Source organism: Artibeus jamaicensis, unplaced genomic scaffold, assembly GCF_021234435.1.
Source record: "Artibeus jamaicensis isolate MK-2021 breed Jamaican fruit bat unplaced genomic scaffold, CSHL_Jam_final scaffold_461, whole genome shotgun sequence".
In the NCBI taxonomy this organism is placed as follows: domain Eukaryota; kingdom Metazoa; phylum Chordata; class Mammalia; order Chiroptera; family Phyllostomidae; genus Artibeus; species Artibeus jamaicensis.
The window spans coordinates 6,031,497-6,056,502 of record NW_026522045.1 but is presented as its reverse complement, the minus strand read 5'-3'; the positions used below and the strand labels follow the sequence as shown (position 1 = coordinate 6,056,502).

The window sequence follows — 25,006 nt, the reverse complement described above, 5'->3', positions numbered from 1 at the left end:
TTTAATAGTTGGTTTTTCTCATGATTTCAATACAAAAGCAAATATGAGATGAAGCATATTCAGATGGTCGGGTTTATACCTGGTGGAATGAATACTCCAGAAGGGATTAGTTCAGAAGGGATTTAGATGGTACCCAAATTAACTTTTATTCCACAAGCCTGTTGGTATAAGATTATTTGGTGCTCTATTATCACTTTCCCTGTTCTTAACACATCTGATATACTGGAGAAAGGGGGAAATAGGAACACCAGTCAAGCAAATAGACTGTCAATTAGCCACAAAAATGGCAAATTCTCTCTTCTGAACATGCCAAGAAAGCAACATTTTTCATAAAAAGAATGTGAGCCAGTATAAATTGTGAGCATTTTTAGAATTGATAAGTTCTTTTGCAGAAGTCCATTTTGTGATTAAATCTGGGGGATGGGAATTCAAAGCTCTGTGTTGCAAGACTATTCATTAAGATACCAAATTACTGTGATGTTTTCAAATAAACTTAAATAGATAAAAAATTCATTAAAATTAGCCGTACAATTTTAATCAATACTGGGAAAGTCGAACAAATTTTAAACAGCAAAATCACTTGCCACTGGGTGGCGTGGCAAGTTGGGGGAGGGCTAAGGTGTGGCATTGACTACGTTACTGAGAGGGTCACCAGTGAATTGCTCTAGAAAGTGGTTTTCCAAAATTTTAGGACAAAAAAAATACACTTAGTATTACGCCACCTAAAATACATTTTCTGTTAACCAGAAAGTGTTGTTTCCTGGTTAAAGCTGGGTAGAAGGGCCTGTGCCCAACTTTGACACATTTGCTTTGCTCCCAGCTTCTGCACCTGAGCACTTGGAGGTAAGAGTGTAAGTCAAGAGACATATGCAGGATCCCAGATGAACTCCATTTCTGGAGTTAAGTACTAAGTCTAATAAGATGATATTTAATGAATATAAGTATTAAATCCTGCATTTGGCTATGGAAGATACTATAAAAACATGTGAGGAGACATATTTTAAGATACTACATGTAGAAACAGTGTTGGGATTTTTATTACATGCTTGGTTTGAAAGAGTAGTATGTTCATCCAGACCTGTGATCACATAGGCTCTAAGGCAAATTATTGAAGTATGTATTCAGACAAGTAAATTGCTAGCTAATACCTTCATAGGTATATCTTCTACTGAATAGAAGGGAGACAAAGGCAAATCTGGCTTAATTTGAAAAATGACTTTCAATAATTGGAGCTATAGAAAAAATTGAATTGACTATCTTGTCATGCAAATAAAAAGAAATGACTGTCACCATTGAGGCAAGAAAGAATCTGAAAAAAACATCAGAACATAGGTTCTGTTCCACAAACAGCTCACAGTCACAGAGAAATTGGACAAATTAACAGGAAATTGTGATATAAATTTAATAAAGACTATAATAGGAGTGATGAAGGATCCTGTGGGTAGCAAAGGTAAAGAGCTGAAAGGGATGGGAAGTGGACTTTCAGCAAAGGTTTCTCAAAGAACGTGACATCTAAACACACTTTTTCCCCTCTCAATTCAGACTATTTCTTTGATATATCCACTTGACTATTTTTTAGGTACTTAAAACTTAATGTAGCTGACTAGGGTGCCTCCTTCTGCCATTACCAATCATTTCTCTTCAGTCTTATTTTTCCGTTTCTGTAAAATCATCCAGTTCCTCAGGCCAAACACAATATGAGCACATCTTCATTCCTAATTAAACCATAAGCAATTCTCTTTGATCATCTCACCAAAATATTCCTCTTAATGTACAATTCTTTTCATTGTCACTGCCACCACTCTAATCAGAAACATTATTTCTTGATCAAACTGGAAAAATAGGTTTGAAAGTAACTGAAACATTGGGCTAAGTTGCCAAGTTCTGAATTACAGGTGAGCAGAAAAATTTACACAAAATCAGCAACAGATCAGAGTGCCCTTAGGAGTGTCAAACTCATTTTCACTGGGGGCCACATCAGCCTTCAAGGTTGCCTTCAAAGGATGGAAATAATTTTAGGACTGTATAAATATAACTATTCCTTAACTGTTAAGGAGTGGAAATTACATTAGGCTCTTTGAAGGCAACTGAGAAGCCGATGTGGCCCCCAGTGGAAATGACTATTGACACCCCCACCTTAGGGATTTCAGACTATCAAGCATATAGTTTCCACTAGAACAACACAAAGAAAAATGCTGGTTTTAGAAATCAACTTGGACAGACACATTTGTGGGGAAGGGGATGGGGCAAGAATCCATAGAAAGCTGATCCTAGGCAGTATTATGACAGGAAAATACACTTCTAACGGAAAAGAATAACACCTTGGAAGTCAAGACCTGTGGCGTGTAAACACGTGAGAAAAAGAGACACAAAGCAAATGGAAACTCTACCCTAACTTAGTATTTGAAACAAAAAAGAAAAAAGAAAAACAAACACACCCGAGTTTAAAGAAAACATTTAGAGCTTTGAAACAGCATAAATCAGAAAGAGCACCCAGAAATATTTTTTCTTCAGACTCACACAAAATGAAGTCAACAACTTACCTGCACCCAAAGCTTAGTCTTTTTTCTTTAATGTCATTGTAGGTTGAATGCTGTTTTCTCTGCATAAAGTAATGTTTAAAACAGAACATTGTTTAACAGAGAACACTGCGGATATTTACCCAATCAGAATGTTAGAAACATTTGCCGCATGTAGAGATATTCATTGAAATTGAAAGTGAGTTAATTTTTTAAAGTTTGTCTTCAAGGTGATCAATGCAGATGTTTATTTTTTAATTGCCCGTAGCTTAGTCTTTTGGAGCAATCGCTACAATATGCTAATGACTATGGTTTTGGGAAGGACCTCTTTTGTTGCCACGTGTTAATTTACATATTATATTTACCTTATCGGAAAACACCCATAAGATTGGCACTCCAGAGAAGAAGTGGGGGCAGGTGAAGCCCAAGTTGTGTATTGAGAAAAGTCACTCGGAGGCACAAGCATCAGTGGGGAAGCCAGGAATATGGGCAACCTCAGATCACGGGGTGTTGTAAAGAGACTGGTCTCCTGAAACACGCAGATCAGGAGAACCCTGCTGTCATCATTCCGGGCTTGTGAGCCTGGTGAGTTCCTAAAGCTGTGGTCACGTGGATGCTGCCATCACGTGGATGCTATAGTTACACGGCAGGCCCGGAACTACTGGTCCCATCCGCGCCTGGGCTCCTGTGGCCTCTCTGGATCTGTTGCCACTACGGTCATGAGGTAGACCCAGCTCTTCAAGTCACTAGAGCATCGTGGACTCCTAAAAACCCTGCCCACCCTCTGTATTCTTCCTGTCACCTGGCCCTTACTACTTAGTGGCATGTGGAAGCCCCAGCCCAGAAAATTACATAAATGAATGGCTTCTTCGGGTTGTGTAGATAGTATGGTCACGTGTGCCACTATGGTCACAGGTCCAGCTCAGCTACCTTGATCACGTCAAGACTGAGGACTGTGGGAGTAACAATGGAAGACCACGGGACTCTGCCGATTCTTAAGTCAGCAGTTTCGGGGCTCCTACTATCACTGGACAGGCAAAGCCCTGGCCGTTACGCCAGCACTGCCGCTGCCCAATCACTGTGGGTCATGCATATCCTCTGGTCTCACACCGCGCTACGATCGCGTGAAGCACTGTGATCACGCGAGACTCAGTTCTCTCAGTCGCTTGAGGATTGAGGGCTCTCCAAACCTGCATCTCTTTCCATCTTGGAGCCCCTGTCGAAAGGTCTTGGGAGTCAGGTAGGGCTCCACAGCTGCGTGTTACGTGGGTCTTGCAGCCATGTTACCTCCTGTGGCCATGTCCGCCATTTAAGTGTGTGGTAATTCCAACACTGCAGCTCAGCTTAGCTTTCCGAGGAGTCTCCCCTGTAGGTTCGGAAGACTGTGAAAATTGTCGTCTGCGCCCTGGCTCAGGAAATTTTGATGAGACTGGCTTGAACACTAACCTTCCCACCCATTTACACCCTGCCTGGGTGAGCATTGTGTGGTACTGGGTAGGAGGGGCGCCATTCGGGTAAGAGGACTGGGAGTCTCTAGCAGAAATTTTCTGAGAGAATTGGCGGTGGCACAGGGCAGTGCGGCAGGGGGTTGTGGGCTTCTCTCTGTGCCCAGGCTCGAGAAACTGGGTAGGACCCACCACGCCTCGCCTCCCATCGCCATGCCCACATCAAAGCCCTGCTCTTGTTTTCACCCTCCCGTATTCACTGTCTGTACTGTGTGATGGCATACTCTGCCCCTCCGTTCATGTGTTCTTAAGGACGCCAGTGACCTCTTAGATGCCACTTTGTATACGGGATTACAGATCTGATTTTCGTGTCTGTCCCTTGTTTGCTACTAAAGAGGGAGGGAGAAATACGTTTTTAAAGGAATTTGATTGTTTTCAATAAAAGCGTGAAAGGAGCAGCATCATGCAAAGTTTCAGAATTTGGTTATTATATTTTCTTTGGTGCTTAGTACTTTCTTTTTGTATTAGTAGTTTTTAAATCCTCACCTGAGGATATGTTTACTGATTTTGGAGAAAGCGGAAGGGGGAGGGGGAGAGGAGAGGGAGAGGAAACAGTGATTTGAGAGAGAAACATCAATCAGTTGCTTCTCCCCCTCCCCTCCCCCACCCCCACCCCCCATCCCCCCACCCCCGCCCCAGCCAGCAGTTGAACCCCACAGCCTTGGTATGTGCCCTGACTGGGATCTGAACCCGCGATCTTGGTGTGCCAGTCCACACTCCAGTGTATGGCAGGACGCTCTGACCAACTGAGCCACCCAGACAGGGCTCGATAGTTTCTTTAAAATAGATGTGGGGTGGGATGCCTCGATCTTTCTGTGCTTGGGATCCCTAAAGAGTTTAAATAAACCATCCCCCACCAAACACTCCTAGGTTTCAGTTTTCTAACCATTGCTTCTCAGACCCCTTGAAAAGTCCCTGCTTTCCTTCATGTGGAAAACAATAGTGAATGTATTTAAGAAAAACATGTTAAGCAAACTTAGGAGGGGTATTGTTCATAAAAATCACGTAGATGCTACGGAGTGAGCGCAATTTGGGAAATAAAGGACTGTGTTTACATCGTGGGTAATTTACCTATTATTTGATGGATGGTTAAAGAGTATTATTACTTTTGCTATTGTTTTTAGTATATGATATCCACCTTATTTTTCTCTCATTTCAGCACTTCCAAGTTTGTTCAGCGACACAATATGTCTGATAGACAGCAACAACAAAAACGTGATCTTCCATTAAAGGAATCTGGGACATACAGAAATGAAGGTAAAAGGATTTCCATATTGTAGCATTTCTTATGCTAATATACAACTTGAATCTCAAAGGGATGGGTAGTGTTCTAGTTGGCTCAGGCTGCTGTAAGAGGACACCATGGACTGGATGGCTTAAAAACATCACCAGTTTATTTCTAGCAGTTCTGGAGGCTCAGAAGTCCAAAATCAAGGCACTGGCAGGGTGAGCATCTGGTGAGAGCCCATTTCCTGCTTCACAAGTGGCTGATTTCTTCCTGTGTCCTCATGTGGCAGAAAGGCCAAAGGGGCTCTCTGAGTCTCTTTTGTAAGGACTCTAATGCCATAGGTGAGGGCACCTCCCCCATGACCTGATCACCTCCTGAAAGCCACATCTTCACATACCACCATCGAGTTAGGGGTGTGAAGTCAAAACATAAACATTCAGTCTAAAGGAGGCAATTTCCTCGATTTATATGGGTATGGAATGTTTTCCCCCTCCCCCCCCCACACACACACGAACCATTTGAGATACTGTTGTGCTTTGTGGAAAACATTTTAGGAGATCTTGTTCAACCTAATCCTCTTCTAGCACATGAATACTTTGTACCTATGTAAAATAAGAGTGAAAAACAATGAAATTGATAACATATGAAAGAGTTGGAAAAAGTGCTAGATGTTAGTGTTTTCCAAATGTGTAGAACACAAACCTCTGGTGTAGTGGGTTAAGAAAGTTAGGAGGCACAGTTCAGCAGCCACTTGTGCCTGGGAATGACATCATATCATGCTTGCACTTACAGCAAATCTATAAAAGATAAGACAGGCACATAATTTGAAAATTTATATGAATGAATTCCAGGGGGAAAAAACGCTTTGATCTTGAAGAAATATTCTTGAGAAACAATGCACGAGAAGACATAATCACTGGTCCATCTTAAATAGGTATAGAAATGTGAAAAGTAGAAATAAGATGATAGCAAACTAAATGCGGCAATGGCTCAAAACACATAATACAGCATGACAAAGTTGTGTTTATCCTGAATTTGCAACACTGGTTTAACGTTAGGAGATGCACAATGTAACTTAATACATTAATAAGAAAAAGGACTAAGAATAGGGTGATTATCACAAAGATTATTCTGGAGAAAAACAAGGCATGCACAATAAACTTCAACAACCCATGGAGATTAAACCCGAACACCAACAACTCAACTAACCAAGAATACAAAAATACTTGTAAAAACTGATAACAGGTATGTAAAACATTTATACCGAACACCATACATAAGAGGGAAACATCCAGAGCACTTCATCTGAAGTCAAAATTGGCAAAAATGACTCATAAATAATCAGTTTTGTTCAAGATCTGAGCTGAGAGACGCCTGCTGGGCATTCCAGTAAGGCAACACACACACCCACACCCACCCACACACACAAACACACACACATTACATAGTCAATAATGGTTTAAATGTGAAGAGAAACAACACTCTAAGTATACTTGCCTTTATATAAGACCGAAGAGAATCTACCAAACTATGGTAATAGCAATTTGGATGTAAGACTGACATTTCCAAAATAATTACAACAAATGAAAAATAGCATTTTCATTGTGACCATTTTCCTGGTCACAAATATTCAATAAGTGGATGTCTGTAGGTGTGTATGGGTGTCTGTGTGTGAGCATGTGTGGGAGTATCCCTCTGTGGTTTTTATCACATATCTACTGTCCTGAGAGATTCCCAAAACAAGGCCATGACTGAGGTGCCTTGTGTGTGAAGCACTTTGATGAGGGAAGCCTCGGTCCCTGTTCAAGCACTGTAATCACTCGGTTGGTCTGGAAAGTGCTGCAGCTGTTAGCGAACTCACTTTTATACTTTCTTCTCAGCAACATTATTGCTGAAGTAATGGCAGTTCTCAAAAATTACTCTAGCTCTTCCTGTAAACCATGGGCTCACTCCCTACCCTTATTGCTCCCTTTTAATATTTGATTTTTTTTTTTTACTTTTGTCTGATTTTCATGGAAATGGTCTGGTTTCCTGACATTCACCAACACGTCCAAATAAGGTGTCACTTTGGTGTGGTTACTGTTGTTTACTAGTGTTACGAACTCATGACTTTTTAACATGCTCATGGGCTTCAAACGATTTTATGGCGTGTTTGAGCAGAGTGAAATGCATAGACCTATGCTGTGCTGTTGGATTGAAAACCGACGGTGAGGGGGCAGGGATGAAACGAGAGGACTAGATGGAAGGCAGCATAATCCGCCATATAGATGTCGGTATCTTGGCCAGAGCACGTAGTAATGGAGGTAGTGAGAAGTGGCTAGATTCTGGATAGACTTTTGGAGCGGGGCCTAAGGAACGTCCTGACCGCTGGGTTGTGCAGTGTCAGAGAAAGAAAGAGAGCACTCCAGTGTCCTCCAAGTGTTGGGAACTGAGCAAGTGGTATTCATGGGTAAAACGCTGTACCCGTGTTCAACTTCGCTTCCAGTGCCACGCACCACATGGAAGGTCTCAAGGGCTCTGACTTTTAAGATTGTCCTGACAGCGGGCCACACAGTGAGAGCAGTGGCTCCCTGGAGGTGTTAATCTGAGGCCTGGTCGTCATCAGCACGTCACTGGGTGATCAGCCGTCGTCGCAATGTTTACTCCTGAGTGGCCCCGAGGAAACATGGGGTAATTGATGTACAAAATGTGCAACACACAGACCTAGAGCACCTTAAACATGAGACCCCAAAGGAAGCTGGGCTTCTTCTTACAGTCTAATTTCCGTAATCTTCCTGCCCACTCAAGCAAAGCACTAGTGTTGTTGTCTGCTGGTGCACTGTTTCAATTGAATGCGCTAAAGATAAAATACCATTAGTGAACCCTCGTAGGGGAGAGAGAATGGGGACTACCTTGTTTATGTAGATGCACACAAAACGCCAACTCCCTCCACATGGAGAATTAACATACGTTGTTGGGAGTGTTTGTGGGGGTTAGGGGTGGACAGCAACACCACTCCTAGGAGAAAATACAGAGTGCAGTATTACCAAGACACCTTATGAGCATACTTGTGGTTACAACCTCCCATAGGGTAGATGTCAGGGCTAAAAATTTTAAGAGATGAGAGGCATGATATGGAGATAAAAGACTGTCTCAACCAGGGAGGCATCCTGATCCTGAGGGCGTACGCTACTACTAACAGCACGGCCACAAGGTTCACAAAGCTAAAACTGATGGCGCTGAAAGGAGAAATAGCAAAGTCCAAAAGGACAGTCGGGGTCTTCAGCAGCCACTCTCAGCAAGTGACAGAATTTCTAGAGGGAAAATGAACAAGGATAGAAGAGATTCAAACGATGCAGTAAACTAACAGGATCTAGCTGACAAGTAGAACGCTCCACCCAACAGCAGCGGCACACAGTGTTTTTTTGTGCGTGTCTATGTAACATTCATCAAGACAGGCCATGAGCTGGGCACCCAAGCAAACCTCCACAAGCTTTAAAAAACTGAAGTTACACACAGCATGTTCTCTGACCAAAAAGGGCTCAAATTGGAAATCCATAACAGAAAGAAAGGAGGAATCTGTAGAGATTGGGAAATAGCAGTCGCAACACCATTCCGGTTTCCGTGTTATAGAAGAGCTGAGATTAGAAAAGAGTTGTCGCCTGGTCTCAAAAGCATTTCAGACTGGACGAAGAGAAAGCTGTCTCTGGATATTTCAAATAGGGTACTGTTTGGACCACGGCTGGAGGGAGGGGGACAGTTTAGGAGGCTGTTACCTGCGTTCCACCTGACACTAAAGCTTGTACTGCACCAGCAAAGGAAGCAGAGCTTGCTGAGTGAGTGTTAGTGGAATCAGTTTGGTGGCCGATTGGGTTTGAGAAGCATGAGAGAGATCACCTGCCAAGTATTGGTGAGGTAGTTAGAGGGCCCTGAGAGAGGCAAGATTCACATGGCTTCCTGATGTATGGCTGGTGTCCAGTCTGTGCAACCCTTGGATGTGTACACCTCTGTTCTTTATACATCCTGCTCCATTTTTGAAAAGTTCCAACACAGTTTCCTCCTCCTCTTCCCTTCTCCCCTCCTCCTCTTCATCCCGCTCTTCCTGCTTCATCCTGCAGGGTTTGTCCCTGGCTAGCATCATCTGTCAGAAAAGGCTCTCCTATGTGGGCAGGCAGAAGAGTTTCCTTTCTGTGTTTTGAGGGACTGGTCCCTTAGGGCACATGGGCACTTTGCTTGCCCTACCGTGCTGGTAGCCTAAGGAATGGCACATTGGCAAGCGGGAAGAGACATGCCTCCAAACTTGCATTTGTTTTCCTTGTTTCAGAAGACAGTGATGCTGGCAGGCCACCCCAAGGAAGAAAGCAAGGGTGGAGTTCCTTTCCAGGTGATTTTGGCAAGAGGAACCCTCATTATCAGCACGGTAGATATGAGCTTCAGCCTTCACACCTCCAGAAGGATGGTGGAAACGTGGACAGGAAGGGTATCCTGAAGTACCGAGGAAGACAGTAAGTGACCGGCCAGCCTGGTTTGCATATAACAGAGCAGGACATGGGACCATGCAACTCTTTCACTGTCAGTGTTCTTTTTATTACAATTATTGTTCTCTCACTGGCAAACTGAGGGGTGCTAGAGGTGAAATCATGATTCACCGATTGCGGTCCTGATGTCAGGGAAGCAAGGGTATTTATTAGAAGACTTTCTTAGCATTTATGACCACCCTTCTTCTCCTCCCCTCCTTCTCCACAGCACTCCCTATACTGTGGGACAGGAAAAGAGGAGGGTGAAATGGCATAAGGAAGGCCAAATCCGTGTCACTCTGGGGAACGATAGAAAACATCTCAAGAGCGAGATGGGGGAGGACAAACAAGACGGAACCCAGTCTAGTTGGTTCAAGATCACAGTGAGTATCCTGGAATAGTGTATGGAGTGCGGTGGAGAGGAAGGTCAGGTGGACATCTGTTGGTCTCATGTAGAGACAGTACTACGCTGGGGACAGTTTACAATCTGCCCTTTTTATTACTGGGACTTAACACTCTTTACTCGTCTAAGGGCACATTCAGAGGAGCAATAAAAGGAAACAGGCTGACTGTAAGGAAAACGGAGGAGGCTGTCTAAAGGCAAAGGCAGAACTACGGCCACGGAAATGGAGCAAGTTCATACTGGATGTCTCGGTGTGGCTCAAGCTGAGTGGGGGAGATGAGGCACTGAGTCTCTGGAAAGCTTGTCAGAGGGGTCGAGCCGTGTCCTAGATAGGCTCTCCTGGAACTTGGTAAAAGAAGGAAAATGTCTAACATTTTAAGTTGCTTATGGGGAGGAGAGCTTTGAATGGCGAGGTAATGGATGGATGTAAGAACCCCGTGTTTGGCACACACACATAAGAAATCGTGCCAATGATCTCTTCTTTAAAAGCCCTTTAAAGCTGAGTAGAAGTTGGGAAAAGGGCTGTGTCGGGTCTGCTCTCTAGCCTTATCCCACGTTGCTTCTCCTGTGTCTCTGCCCTTCTTTTGACCATTAGATTCCCTTTGGAAAAAAGTATGAGAGGAGCTGGCTAATGAGTTCAATCCAGAGCCATTGCACTGTCCCCTTCACTCCAGTGGACGTAAGAGAGGATGGTGAAGCCAGATGAGGGGGTGCACAGGGAAGGGGGAGAGACCTGGCTCAGCTGGGGCCATGGGCCCCTGACACCGTTGTCGTTGCTTCAATCCCTGTAGTTCCACTACACACAGCACAAGGTTCAGTTCTTTGTCCAGGATGCTAGCGCTGCTTCTGCACTGATGGATGTCAGCTACAAGATTTGTGACGAGGAGAACAGAAAGGTGTGTGTCGAGGGTATTATCCATACTTGGTCTGAGGCAGGAGGACAGGCAGCGGTGGTCATCTTCTTTGCAACTAGAGCTCCTGGTGCTTATCCCTCCTCTTCTTCCTGCAGATACCTATCTTTGTCAATTCTTCTGCTGTACCTTACTCTGTGCAGGATAAGTTGGCACCAGAAAAAATGAAACAACTAAAGGTAACACGGGCTCAAGGGTACATGTTGGCCCCAGACCCACCTGTTCCTCCTCCACCTCCCGACTTCCCTGTCACCACCACAACCTCAGGGCTCAGTCTCCATCTCCCCGTGCAGCTGACCATGAGCAGAAGATATGATGTCTCCCAGAAAGCTCTTGACCTCCAGAGTCTGCGCTATGACCCAGGTACGGTTGACCGCAGAAATACTAAGGCAGGTGAGGAAAGAGGTTGCTGCCTGGGAGGGAGCCTTAGAGATGGTAATGAGGGAAGGTTTGGTTCTTGTCCTGGGCACCTCTCAACCTTCTCCTTCCCCACTCTGGGCTTCCTGAAGACTTGGTGCGCCACGGTACTGATATAATACTGAATCGCAGAAACTGCATGACTGCCACCCTGCAGGTCATCAAGACGAGTTTCCCCGAGGTGAGGCCATGGGTCCAGTTCTGGTGTTATGGTTGGGGGTGGAACAGATGGGACGGAGAGCAGTTTCGTCTCTCCGAGGTCCCACATGGTAACCGTCACTCTAACTCTTCTTTCCCAAAGCTGTTGTCCTTAAACTTGCGCAACAACAGACTGTTTCAGCTGGATGGCCTGTCTGATATTACACAGATGGTCCCCACAATCAGGATCCTGAACCTGTCCAAAAATGAGGTGAGAGAGGGACGGATCAAAGAGTGGTTGAGGGCAGTGGGTGGTGGTTATGAGAGTGCTGATGGCGGGCAGGCACAGGGACCTGTGGGTAAAGGAGGGGGCTGTGGGTTCAGGGGCTTGGATGCCCCTCTTTCCCGGGGACTAGTTTTTACTTTCCTCCCCACAATTTTGCAGCTTAACTGCACCTGGGAGCTGGGGAAGATCAAAGGCCTGAAGCTTGAAGAACTATGGCTGGACGGGAATCCCTTGTGTGACACCTTCCCAGACCAATCCACCTACATAAGGTCAGTGTGAATCCCTGTCACCCCTCCTGGGGACCTTTGATCCCTGGGAGCCCTGCCACAGAAGGTCCTCTGAGAACCCTGGTCCTCTGAGAGGACCACAAGCTCCCCCTTCTCTTTTCTGTGTCCCTTACCTGCACGCGTAAAGGTCTCTTATCCTCCCTTCCTCTGACCTGCTTACCTATTCCACAGGTCTGGTGTCTGGTTCCTGACCCTGCATCTAGTTTTCTCTAGGGGTCTGGTTTCTGACTCTACATCCGGTGTGTTCTAGCATGCCCACCTAGAAGTGTCTCCGGGATGCAGGGCTTCCCCCGCTCACCAGGACTAAGAGTGTTGAGGCTCGAGGCAGATACTGTGACCTGGACTGGGAAACATCCTCCACCTCAGAGTCAGGCTCAGACAGGCCTTCCTGCTTCTGAGATGACACAGAGGATCCCTATCCTATTCTGGGAGGAACCCTCTTTCCCATGCTTCAAAGATGGTGTCCCCCCGCCAATCCCAGGCTGACATGGCGATTTTCCCGCCCCATGCCAAGGGCCCAGGCCTTGGGTGGCTGTCATCATGACATCCCTTGTTTTGCTGCAATGCCAGGGGATGGGGCATCCTTGGGAGAATCCAGGGTTTCCTGAGTCAGGGTCAGAAGTGAGGCAGCACTGGTGAGCAAAGGGCCTCCCAAGGCAGCAGTGGAAGGCAGAGGGCATAGGGGGTTGAGGAGACAGAAGACAATCCTACTAGGGGCACCGCCCCTCACTCCACTCATGACACTCCTGCCTGGTCCTTCGGAGGAGGAGCCCTGGGTACTCCACACGGGTAGGATTCCTCAGGCAAGGAACCAACTAAGACCGGCACAGATGCTCAGGGGCCATAAGGAGAGAAGGCAGTGATCATAAGAGGGGGTCAGAGACACCCCCCCCAAGCCCATGCCAAGCTGGGGTCTGGCCTTTCCTCCTTCTGGGAAAGGTCACCTGATCCCGTGGCTGCTGCGTTTCCAGCTCTCAGTTTGGACTGAGCTCCCACAGTTGACAAGGTCTCAACCAGCATCCATCCCATGGCCCTCAGGCCACCAAGGGCATGATTTCCATTCTTACCTGGAGACACAGGGCCACCCAGGAGCAGATGAAGGAAAGGGCTGTTGCAGGGGTGCCGTGTTCCTTTTCTTCTTTCTCCTTATCTGACCCCCACCCCCCACCACACGGCAGCATGTTTTTCCCCTCACTTTTTTCCCCTTTTTCCTTTTTCTCGACTCCCTTTATGTCTTCCCAACCTCCTTTTCTATCTTCATTCCCTTTCTTTCCTCTTCCCCCTCCCTCTCCCCTCCCTGCCTCCTGATCCCTCTGTCACTCACCCCCCTTGCCCCAACATCCTGGGCCATGCATGGGGTTGGCCCTGGTCCTGGCAGGATGCAGGGCCCCCAGTGAGGTAGCAGAGCTCTGGGCTCCCACCCTTTACCGCTTCTCTGGAGCCCTCACTGGGGAGCAGGAGGAACATAGGGAGGCAGGGAAGGGGAAGAAGCCCTAGAGTCTGGGATCCAAATGCTGTGCCTTGTGGCACTGGAGAAGTGAGTCAGGGCCCTCTGCATGGAAGCTAACCGGCAGGATGAAAAGGGAGAGAGAGGGAGGGTAGGAGGGAAAAACGGAGGGAGGGAGTACAGTTGGCAGTATGAATGTCAAGGTGTGGAGGGAGATGAGGAGCCTGTGTTTCTCTGAGATTCCATATGGCAGATGGTCAGTGCTCAGCAGGCAAGTGGACCCAGATCCCTTGAGATCAGAGGCCGAGGAGGGAAGGGGGCTGCTGGGTGGGCAGGGCACCTGTCTCTGTTCATGCCACCAGTGTTTTCACTAAATGGAAGCATTGCAACCCAAACTCTCGGCCACTTCCTTCTGTTTTTGGATTTGGACAGTGCCATCAGGAAATGTTTCCCCAAGTTGTCACGCTTGGTAAGTGCCTTCGTTCATCATCTCTACTCACATCGACGACCTCCACACCTGCCCCCAAGCACTCTGAGCCTTGCCTAAATCACCCATTTGCTTCAGACCCTTAGGCATTTGGGGGAACATGATTATGATCGATGCGGAAATGTACACAGACACAGAGCGAGACAGGGAGAAAGGGAGGGAGGGAAGGAGGTGGGGAGGAAGAGCGGGAGGAACAGAGAGAGGCACACACACAGACAGAAATAGACATACACACCCACCCCCACACACAGAAGTTGCATAGAACAGTAGAGACTTCCAGGACCTCATGATGCAGATGCCCACTGTAATCTTGCCCATGAAATTTCCAGGTCCTTTTCACTCCTGACTTCTGTCCTTCACCACCCCATGAGCCCATCCATTGCCCTATGTATTCGGGACAAGTTTCCTGGTGTACACTGCCAACTTCCTCTTCCCTTCTCCAGGATGGCCACGATTTACCCCCACCGACTACTGCTGACATTGACAGGCCCAACTTAACAAAGCCCTACAAGGTGAGGGAGAAAGGTCAACATTTGGGGCGTTTATTGCAAGGGAGGCTTTATCAGCCACATTGCCTCAAATGTCTTTGATTCCAGGGAAGCTGTAAAGGTCCTGATGTTGTGAAGAGTCTAGTACTGCAATTCCTCCAGCAGTGAGTACACCGGGGCCTACCAGGAATGAGAGAGGGCTGGGCCACACTGGGCCAACAAGCACAGGACTGCTCGTGGGAGTCTTCAAGTCCCATCTGAGGTCCAGACCATGGAGATAGACTGTCTTCATTCTCTCCTCACAGGTATTACTCGATCTATGACTCTGGAGACAGACAGAGTCTCCTCAGTGCTTATCACGATGAGGCCTGCTTCTCCCTTGCCATTCCCTTCAACCCGAACGATCCAGATCCGTGAGTATCACAGCTCAGACTCTGCTCCTGGGCTGTGTGGCTCCCCAGCAGACACAGGCCAGCTCATTGCAACACCCACACTGGCCAGACCAACACATCCTGTTGTTTTTTTATTATTTTTTAATTTTGTTTTTGTTTTCCCAGAAGCAGCTTTTTTGAGTACGTCAAACATAACCGGAATATGAAGAGCCTCAAGGACCCCAGTGCGTGTTGGATGGGGAAGATTGGGCAGCCAAAGGGGGCGTGAAGGGGCCGGTCATAGGTCCCTGGGTCCCCAGCAACCCTGACCCTTGCTGTCCTTCCCCCACAGACCTGCGCTTTCAGCTGCTGAAACATACAAAACGTGACATTGTGTGCTCCCCTCTGTGTGTTGCCCAAAACTCAGCATGACTTCAGCTCCTTCATCTTGGACATGTGTTTCCAGTCGGTGAGAACCCGCTTCCTCCCTCGGGCTGGCCCAGAAAGACACAGGTGGGTGGGAGGTGTGGTCGGTGACTGAGCACCTGCACTCTTTTCTTTCAGGAAACCATGATCTTCATCTGTGTCAGTGGAGTGTTCAAGGAGGGTGAGTGTGTGTAGAGTCCCGCCTGCAGATGCCCCACTTGTCCCTCCTGCAGCCTGAGACCTCTCTGAGAACTCTCCCCACTTCCCTGAACCCTCCCCCTTTTCCCCTATTCCCCCTGTGTTCTCCTGCCTCGACTCTGCCCCGAACCCATCCTGCCCTGACCTGCACCCATGCTTGTCAGCCCCACACAGCTGGGCTCTTAGGGATACAGGTATGGGTTTTGGTGGCTGTCGCCCCAGATAACTTCCTCTGAGAACTTGGGCTAGTTACATGGAACTCTTTTTCCTCTCTTGCAAACCGGGGCTAATAATGCCCACCTCCTGGGTAGCTGCTAAAAATGAATCAAATGAACTTGTGGAGTGGTTGTCCCAGGGCATAGTAGGGTCCATGTGAGTGGGAGGAGATTGCTCCTATCGTTGCCCTCCCCATTCCTGGCACCCTGACTCCCAGTGAACCGCTGTCCCCTTGCGCATGTGTGGAGTCCGACCCTAACTGGGGAGTGCAGGGGGAGCCTGTGAAACATTGTGGCTCTAAGCGAGGATTGTTGTTGCTGTTGATAGTGGAAGGACCGTCTCAGGGTTGCGTGCGCGCCTTCTCCCGGACCTTCATCGCTACCCCTGCCAGCAGTTCCAGGTGAGTGCTGCGCTCTGGGTGAGAACAGCCAGTCCAGCCTGGGCTCGGGGGTGTGGGAATGGAGCAGTACAGGTTTGGGGGCTCTTTTCAGTGTTGCTGGGAGCCAGCATGCAGATCCAGGGAACGGTCCAGCATTGGGGTTAGGAGTGTGGGCTCTGGAGTTAGTACACTGGGTTAGTCTCTTCGTGACCCCAACACTAACTAGATGTATACCTTTGTGAAGTCATATGGCTTCTCTGTGACACTGTGTGTCGCTCTGCAAATGGATTTAGACTGTCCTCTCCTTTGCTCTGTTTTTCAGAGTAAATGCAAGGGAGTTAGAGGTGCAAATCTAGTGAAGCTCGCAGGCATTCCCTCCACGGGGGACCTCCGTGGGAGTGGCAGAGCTACCAGGCAATGATTCAGGGTCAGACATAGTCAGGCTGTGGAGGAATCTGGTTGCTGAGTGGCAGTGGAAGCAGAATCACTGTTGAGGGCGTGGGGTTGTCCATCCATCAGTTGGCTGAGGGTCCATTTTTCTCCAGTCTGTGTGTCGTGAATGATGAGCTCTTTGTGAGGGACGCCACACCTAGGAAGACTCAGAGTGCATTGTCCAGCTGCGTGCCCACACCCCACTGCAGTTCTCAGCCCACCCTCCCTCAGGAGCAGCAGGAAATGGTGCAAGTGTCCTTCAGCCTGTCTCAGATGAGCCTCTAGTGGTCTCAGAAGTGAGTGCTGGTTGTGCATGGGGATAGGAGGGAGCTGGGAGTAGTAGAGGGTTGAAGAGAGGGAATTTGCAGGTAACTATTTTAGATACGACGACTATTTTTTCCTTAAAAAGTTTACACGTGACACATATCCTCACTGTATACTAATAGGTGTAAATGCATCAGGAAATACGGTTCTCTGCGTGATGTTTTTTAACTTCTTTTATTTACTAATTTTTACCTCCAGCAGAGTTTCCTCTCAGTATTTGTTAAGCTGCCTTGTTCCTGTTAAGATCTGTATATTAAACAATTGAATTCCAGTAGGCCTAAGCTGTTACGCTGTTTTCTCAGCATTCCACGCAGTGCCACTGGTCATTCTGGGGCATATGGCTTGGTACACTGGGAGGCTTCCTTCTGTAGCCTCTATTTAGCAGTGTCATCGTGTGGCCAAACTCTCTCCACTTTGGTCCTCAGGGAGGTCATCTTTCCTCCCCGACCACAGGTGCTCTTAGTGCAATGACGAGATGGCACCAGGACTTAAAATTCTTTACTCGTGAAGAAGCGAAGTCTGAGAATTCAGAGATGAAGGGAAATGGGTCTCCAGGCCTTCAGCAAGGCTAAGTGGATAGATGTCAGGTGGCCTGGGGAGGAATCTCCGCACTCCTGGCTCTACTGTCTTCCCAACGCTCTCTCTTGACTTTCTCCAGGTAAACGGCAAGATCCCAGATGCAGCCTTCATGCAGTGAACTAGGATCTTGTAAACAAAGCCCAGGAAAGGAGCCCTTAGGGGTTCACATTTTCATCCTCATCGTATTTGTTACATCTGTCCTCCACCCTGAAGCTTTGGGATTGGTCTGTTCCGGGAGTTTAAAGGTTTAATATGGTTTGCTGAAAGATGAATTGAAGAAGTCGGTTAAGAAAATTGACTTAGATCACAGAGCATTAAGTGAAGGAAAAGAGAGGTGGATACTGTCGATGTCAGTTCAGAAAAGCTTGTTGTTGTTTTGTTCATGGCAATGAAGTAAAGTAAAGGAATAAACAAGCCTAAATGCAATCTCTACGAAAGAGTGTAAGAAGGGGAGAGCACAAGAACCTAAGAGAAAAGGAAACTTGTGGAGGAAAAGAAGAGTCATTCTTTGGGACAAATCTACTCTTGGATTTTGAGCTTTTTAGTTGTGTTACCTTAAGATTAAATTAAAGAAGTGAGCTGAAGTGTTAGGTTCCATGAACCTCATGTTATTTTAGTTTCCTAAGTGGACAGTGGCCCGAACCTCTAAGAGGAGCCAAGTGTTCTAAAAGTATTCAATATGCCTTTTGGGCAGGTTACTTTTCCTCATTTTCTTTATGAGAGAGGGAGACAGAGAGAGACAGAGAGACAGAGAGACAGAGAGAGAGAGAGGAAAATTATGTGTTTCTTACATACAATGTAATTGCACTTAATGAAGTTGTCTCTATTTCTATTCATCGAATTGCTCTGATAGTGAATTATTACCCATGAGAGATCATTTATTTCAAGTGAAAGAATTACCAGGCATTACAGAATGCATTCTCTGTTTGGGTTTGTGTTACTGTTGGTGGTGCTTTATTGCTGTTGTGTCTCTGTTTATGTTTCTTGATTTTCTCCAAGAAAAAAAAATGTATGAAGAGGCTTAGACTGATACTTGTGCATTAAATCTGATTTTCAGTGCATTTTTGTATTTTATTGTGCCTAAAGTGGAAAACGAAAGTCTATAATAATCTTAGATGATACACAGTTTTGTGAACACTGATGCAAAGTCAGTCTACATTCTGCAAATGTTTATATTGTGTTATAAAGTGTTTTCTACATACTGTTTTATGCAAATGATCATTTCCCAGCCAAAGACAATTTTACTTTGAGAGTGGGAGGGGAAATAAGCAGTTTGCACCTCTGGGGAGGTCGCATTATAAAGCTGTAACAATTTTATTTCCTCTACATCTTGCTTAGTAGAAGCCGATATTCAGACTTGAGCTCTAGTTTTAAGTTAGAGAAATCTGACTGATGATATACTTAAAGCTGAAGAAGGAAGAATTTATAAGTGGGAGTCGGCTATGAGGGTGCATCATCTTTCAATTGTTTCATCTCGCTTATTTTTTTTTTACTCTGGTGCTCCTATTTTTAAGATGAGCACCTCCTGTAAGCATTTTTTTAAAAGATTTTATTGGCATTTTGCGCTATGACACGCTGCTGAGGGTCGACAAGGGTGGGTTCATAGTGGTATCCCACGCACCTAGAATGGTGCCTGGGACGCAGAATTTGAGGAATGGATGACTGGAGCGCCGGGAAAAGGGAGAGGGCCACGTAGTGCGCAGAGGGCCCGCGTTGCCCAGCGAGCAGTCGGGTGGGGTCAAGGCCAGGGAAGGGCGGTAACCAGCTCGCACTGTCTCCGCCCACCCGCCCAGTGGACAAGCAGCCCCGCGTGAACCTGCAGTACAACGGAGAGAGTATCTATCCGCAGAACCAGGCCCTGTTTGGCATCATGGTTTCCTTGTTTTTGGCTGTCTTCACCTTTGGGGTCATCGTGGCTTCGTGAGTCATCCCTGCTGCCCCCCGAAACCCCCAGAGATCACCTTTGAGCCCCTCGAAAATGGCACTGCCCTTGATAGGTCACTGTGTCGTTTGAGAGTCTTCTACCCAGTCACTTTACGTCTCTGTCTTCCTCTCTCTCTTTCTTCTCTGTCCCCTCTTCCCTCTCTTCTCTCTTGCTTGTCGCTCTGTCTGTCTCTCATCTTCTTCCCCCCGCCCACCCCCACATTTGTCTTTCCTCTGTTGCCTTTGTGGGTCTCTTCTTCCATTAAAAAAAAAAAAACAAACCCTAAACTAACAATTATATTTTGTGGATGTGCTGGTTTGAAGACATATATTCTGTCTTCAAAAAATTGATTTATTATATTCTTCTTATTCTTCTTATTATTCATTGTTACACTATTTCCTTCTACTTTGAAAAGTATTTAAAATGAAAACATTCCCATAGGCCCCAAGCATGGACCCCACAGTGCCAAGGGGAGAAGACGCCTTGTGCTTTCTTCCTATCTACTTACTCTCTCCAGTCTCTCTCCGTCCCTTCCCTCAGTGTCTTCATATTCAATTTGAGACAATTCCAGTGCCTGCCTCTCGGGGGCGGTGGTGAGCATTGAGTCAGCACGTCGCACAAGGAATGTCAGCTCTAGTGGGAGCTCGTTCTGGTGTGTCCCCTTCTCTCCCTCTCTGAAACGCTTCATCTTTCTGCCTCTTCTACTGGGCTTTTTCCTCCCTTCCGCTGCCCCCGGTCCCAAATCTGCCACTCCCCGCTCTCTCCCCACTGTCCCCAGGTTGAATCTGTGACTCTCAGGTTCTCTCTGCCTCTCTCTGAATGTCCCTCCCCGTCTCTGGGTCTCTGCCCCAACTCCCACCCCACATGGCCCTCGCACTCTCTGTCAGCCCCTCTCTGCTGCTTTACGTCTGTCTCACTGTCGCCACCTCCTTTGTCTCTCATCTTCCCTCTCTTTCTCCAGCGCTTTTCGAACAGCTCTCTCCCCTCTCCCCGTGTTTGAACCTTTCGCCTGGTCTTCAACTGGTCTTCATCTCTGTCTTCCCCTCTGCCATCTCCGGGATTCCCTTTCTGTCTTGAATTCTGTTTCTCTCTCTCGCTCTCTCGCTCTCAGCTTCTTGCCCAAGTTCTGACTCACCTCTGTTTCACTTTTACAGAACTCTCTCCCCATTGTCTCCCTGTGTATTAATTTCTTCTTGCTGCTGTAACAAATGACCACAAATGGCTTAAGGCAGCACATTTATTCTTCTAGAATTCTGGAGGTCTGAAGTCCCAAATCAAAAGATTGGCAGTACTGGTTCCTTCTGGGGGTTCTGAGAATCCATTCCATACCTGCCTCTGCTTTTGGTGGCTGCTGGCATTCCCGGCATTCCTGGGCTCCTGGCTTCCGCCTAATCTCTGCCTCCCTCAGTCTTCACATGGCTCCTCTCTCTGCCTCTCTCTCTCTCTCTCTCTCTCTCTCTCTCAGGTCCACCCCGAATCCAGAATGATCATTTTTTTTAATGGATTTTATTTATTTTTAGAGGGTGGGGGGAAGGAGAGAGAAAGATCAATGTGTGGTTGCCTCTCGCACGCCCCCTACTGGGGACCTGGCCCATAACCCAGGCATGTGCCCTGACTGGGAATTGAACCGGTGGCCCTTTGGTTCACAGGTCTGTGCTCAATCCACTGAGCTACACCAGCCAGGGCTATTTGATCTTAAATACATCTGCAAAGACCCTATTTCCAAGTAAGGCCAATCTGCAGAGGTACTGGCAGTTAGGGCTTGGCTATATCTTTTGGAAAACATAGTTCCACCTACTACACCTGCTTCTCTCTTTTCCTTATTTCTATTTCTTTTTGCCTTTCCCTTCTGCTTGAGTCTCTCTTGCTGTGACTGTGTCTCTCAGTGACTTCTTCCACTCTTCCCACATTTTACCCTTACTCCTGTCCCAACTTTTCACACCTCTCGCCTCATGAGCCAACACTGATTGGCTGAGAACCCTGGAAATCTGCCCAGAGACCCATGATGTCATTGACTAAGCCAAATAAGACTGATGATTGGAGGAAAGTTTGAGGGGGTTGGTTGACCTGGAGGGGCCAGAAGATCTCTTTTCTAACCTCCAGGCTTTTTCTCTCTGACCAGGGCTATCATTTACAGGCAAAACCGGAAACTCCTGCTGCAGTAGGGTGGTGGTTTGGGGGTTGTGAGGGGGAATTGAAAAGACATTTAATAAAGTCTGTGAGAAATTAAAAAAAAAAAAAAAAAGATTTTATTTATTTATCTTTAGAGGGGAAGGGAAGGAGAGAGGGAGAGAAGCATCAATGTATGGTTGCCTGTCATGCATCCCCTGCTGGGAAGTGGCCTGCAGGGAACTGGCCTGCAACCCCGGCATGTGCCCTGACTGGGAATCGAACCGCAATTGTCTGGTTCGCAGGCCCGTGCTCAATCCATTGAGCTACACGAGCCAGGTCCTGTAAGCATTTGAACATCACCATAGTATAGAAGGGGTGATCGCCTGGGAATCAAAATCTCAGGATTCTGGTTTCAGTAGCACCATCAAGTTTCTGTGTGGCCTTGTGGGAATACCATGAGAACTCAACATGGAGTCATTAGCGACAGGAAAAAGTAGTCTATAGTATTCCCTTGATGTGCTCATCCTAGCAAGAAGTAAATAAATTTAGATGGTGATGTATGTGCAGGTAGGCAAGTCATTTAATAGTTGGTTTTTCTCGTGATTTGAATAAAAAAGCAAATGTGAGATGAAGCATATTAAGATGGTCGGGTTTATACCTGGTGGAATGAATAGTCCAGAAGGGATTTAGATGGTACCCAAATTAACTTTTATTCCACAAGCCCGTTGGTATAAGATTATTTGGTGCTCTATTATCACTTTCCCTGTTTTTAACACATCTGATATACTGGAGAAAAGGGGAAATAGGAACACCAGTCAAGCAAATAGACTGTCACTTTTAGCCACAAAAAATGGCAAATTCTCCTTTCTGAACATGCCAAGAAAGCAACATTTTTCACAAAAAGGATGTGAGCCAATATAAATCGTGAGCATTTTTAGAATTGATAAGTTCTTTGCAGAAGTCCATTTTGTGATTAAATCTGGGGGATGGGAATTCAAAGCTCTATGTCGCAAGAATACTCACTAAGATACCAAATTACTGCGATGTTTTCAAATAAACTTAAATAGACCAAAAATTCATTGAAACTAGCCACACCATTTAAATCAATACTGGGAAAGTCGAACAAATTTTAAACAGCAAAATCACTTGCCACTGGGTGGCGTGGCAAGTTGGGGGAGGGCTACGGTGTGGCATTGACTACGTTACTGAGAGGGTCACCAGTGAATTGCTCTAGAAAGTGGTTTTCCAAAATTTTCAGACAAAAAAATACACTTAGTTTTACGCCACCTAAAATACATTTTCTGTTAACCAGAAAGTGTTGTTTCCTGGTTAAAGCTGGGTAGAAGGGCCTGTGCCCAACTTTGACACATTTGCTTTGCTCCCAGCTTCTGCACCTGAGCACTTGGAGGTAAGAGTGTAAGTCAAGAGACATATGCAGGATCCCAGATGAGCCCCACTTCTGGAGTTAAGTGCTGAATCTAGTAAGATGAAGTTTAATGAATGTAAGTATTAAATCCTGCGTTTGGCTATGGGAGACACTACAAAAAAAACATATGTGAGGAGACATGGTTTAAGATACTACATGTGGAAACAGTGTTGGGATTTTTATTACATGCTTGGTTTGAAAGAGTAGTATGCTCATCCAGACCTAAGATCACACGGGCTCTAAGGTAAATTATTGAAGGCGGTGTTCAGACAAGTAAATGGCTAGCCTGTAGCTTCATAGGTGTATCTTCAATTGAACAGAAAGTAGACGAAGGCAAATCTGGCTGAATTTGGAAAACGATTTTCAGTACTTTGAGCTATGTAAAAAATTGAATTGACCACCTCGTCATGCAAATAAGAAATGACTGTCAGCACTGAGGCAAGAAATAACCTGGGAAAAACATGAGGACATAGGTTCTATTCCATAAACAGCTCACAGTCACAGAGAAATTAGACCAACAAACAGGAAGCTGCAACGTAAAATTAGTAAAGACTACAATAGGAGTGATGGTGGGTGCTGTGGGTAGCAAGGGTGACAAGCTACCCACAGCACCCAAGGGTGATGAGGGATGGGAAGTGGGAATTCAGGAAAGGTTTCTCAAAGGACGTGACATCTAAAACGGACTTTTTTTCCCTTCTCAATTCAAATTTGATTTTGAATCAAAATCAAATCCTTCTCAATTTGATATCTCCCCTCGACTATCTTTTAGGTACTTCAAACTTAATATAGCCAACGAGGGTGCCTGTTTCTGCCATTAACAACCATTCGTCTCACAGTTCTTTTCCATTTCTGTAAAATCTTCACCCAGGTCCTCAGGCCAAACGCCATTTGAGCACATCTTTATTCCTACATTAGACCATAAGCAATTCCCTTTGGTCATCTCACCAAAGTATTTCTCTTAATGTCCAATTCTTTTCATCATCACTGCCACCACTCTAACCTGAGGCAGTATTATTTCTTGATCAAACTGGAAACCTGGGTTTGAAAGTAACTGAAACATTGGGCAAAGCTGCCAAGTTCTGAGTTACAGGTGAGCAGAAAAAACTGCACAAAGTCAGCAACAGATCAGAGTGCTCTGGTGAACTAAGCCCTTAGGGATTTTAGACTATCAAGCATATAGTTTCCACTAGAACAACACAAAGAAAAATGCTGGTTTTAGAAATCAACTTGGACAGACACATTTGTGGGGAAGGGGATGGGGCAAGAATCCATAGAAAGCTGATCCTAGGCAGTATTATGACAGGAAAATACACTTCTAACGGAAAAGAATAACACCTTGGAAGTCAAGACCTGTGGCGTGTAAACACATGAGAAAAAGAGACACAAAGCAAATGGAAACTCTACCCTAACTTAGTATTTGAAACAAAAAAGAAAAAAGAAAAACAAACACACCCGAGTTTAAAGAAAACATTTAGAGCTTTGAAACAGCATAAATCAGAAAGAGCACCCAGAAATATTTTTTCTTCACACTCACACGAAATGAAGTCAACAACTTACCTGCACCCACAGCTTAGTCTTTTTTCTTTAATGTCATTGTAGGTTGAATGCTGTTTTCTCTGCATAAAGTAATGTTTAAAACAGAACATTGTTTAACAGAGAACACTGCGGATATTTACCCAATCAGAATGTTAGAAACATTTGCCGCATGTAGAGATATTCATTGAAATTGAAAGTGAGTTAATTTTTTAAAGTTTGTCTTCAAGGTGATCAATGCAGATGTTTATTTTTTAATTGCCCGTAGCTTAGTCTTTTGGAGCAATCGCTACAATATGCTAATGACTATGATTTTGGGAAGGACCTCTTTTGTTGCCACGTGTTAATTTACATATTATATTTACCTTATCGGAAAACACCCATAAAATTGGCACTCCAGAGAAGAAGTGGGGGCAGGTGAAGCCCAAGTTGTGTATTGAGAAAAGTCACTCGGAGGCACAAGCATCAGTGGGG

General features: G+C 46.0%; 1 protein-coding gene across 1 annotated transcript in view; it reads left to right on the top strand.

Moving 5' to 3' along the window:
- The first annotated feature begins 7,491 nt into the window (after positions 1-7,491).
- Positions 7,492-25,006, top strand: part of LOC119046096 (nuclear RNA export factor 2-like) — a 40,438-nt gene continuing 22,923 nt past the window's right edge. Inside the window, 20 exon segments of the mRNA XM_053657471.1 lie at positions 7,492-7,555; positions 9,556-9,736; positions 9,978-10,131; positions 10,747-10,830; positions 10,943-11,047; positions 11,161-11,241; positions 11,356-11,425; positions 11,572-11,660; positions 11,781-11,888; positions 12,063-12,172; positions 14,070-14,106; positions 14,568-14,636; positions 14,721-14,776; positions 14,918-15,025; positions 15,170-15,228; positions 15,336-15,385; positions 15,387-15,452; positions 15,548-15,590; positions 16,151-16,223; positions 16,748-16,880. Of these exon segments, the coding sequence (XP_053513446.1) occupies positions 7,492-7,555; positions 9,556-9,736; positions 9,978-10,131; positions 10,747-10,830; positions 10,943-11,047; positions 11,161-11,241; positions 11,356-11,425; positions 11,572-11,660; positions 11,781-11,888; positions 12,063-12,172; positions 14,070-14,106; positions 14,568-14,636; positions 14,721-14,776; positions 14,918-15,025; positions 15,170-15,228; positions 15,336-15,385; positions 15,387-15,452; positions 15,548-15,590; positions 16,151-16,223; positions 16,748-16,880 (1,740 nt within the window).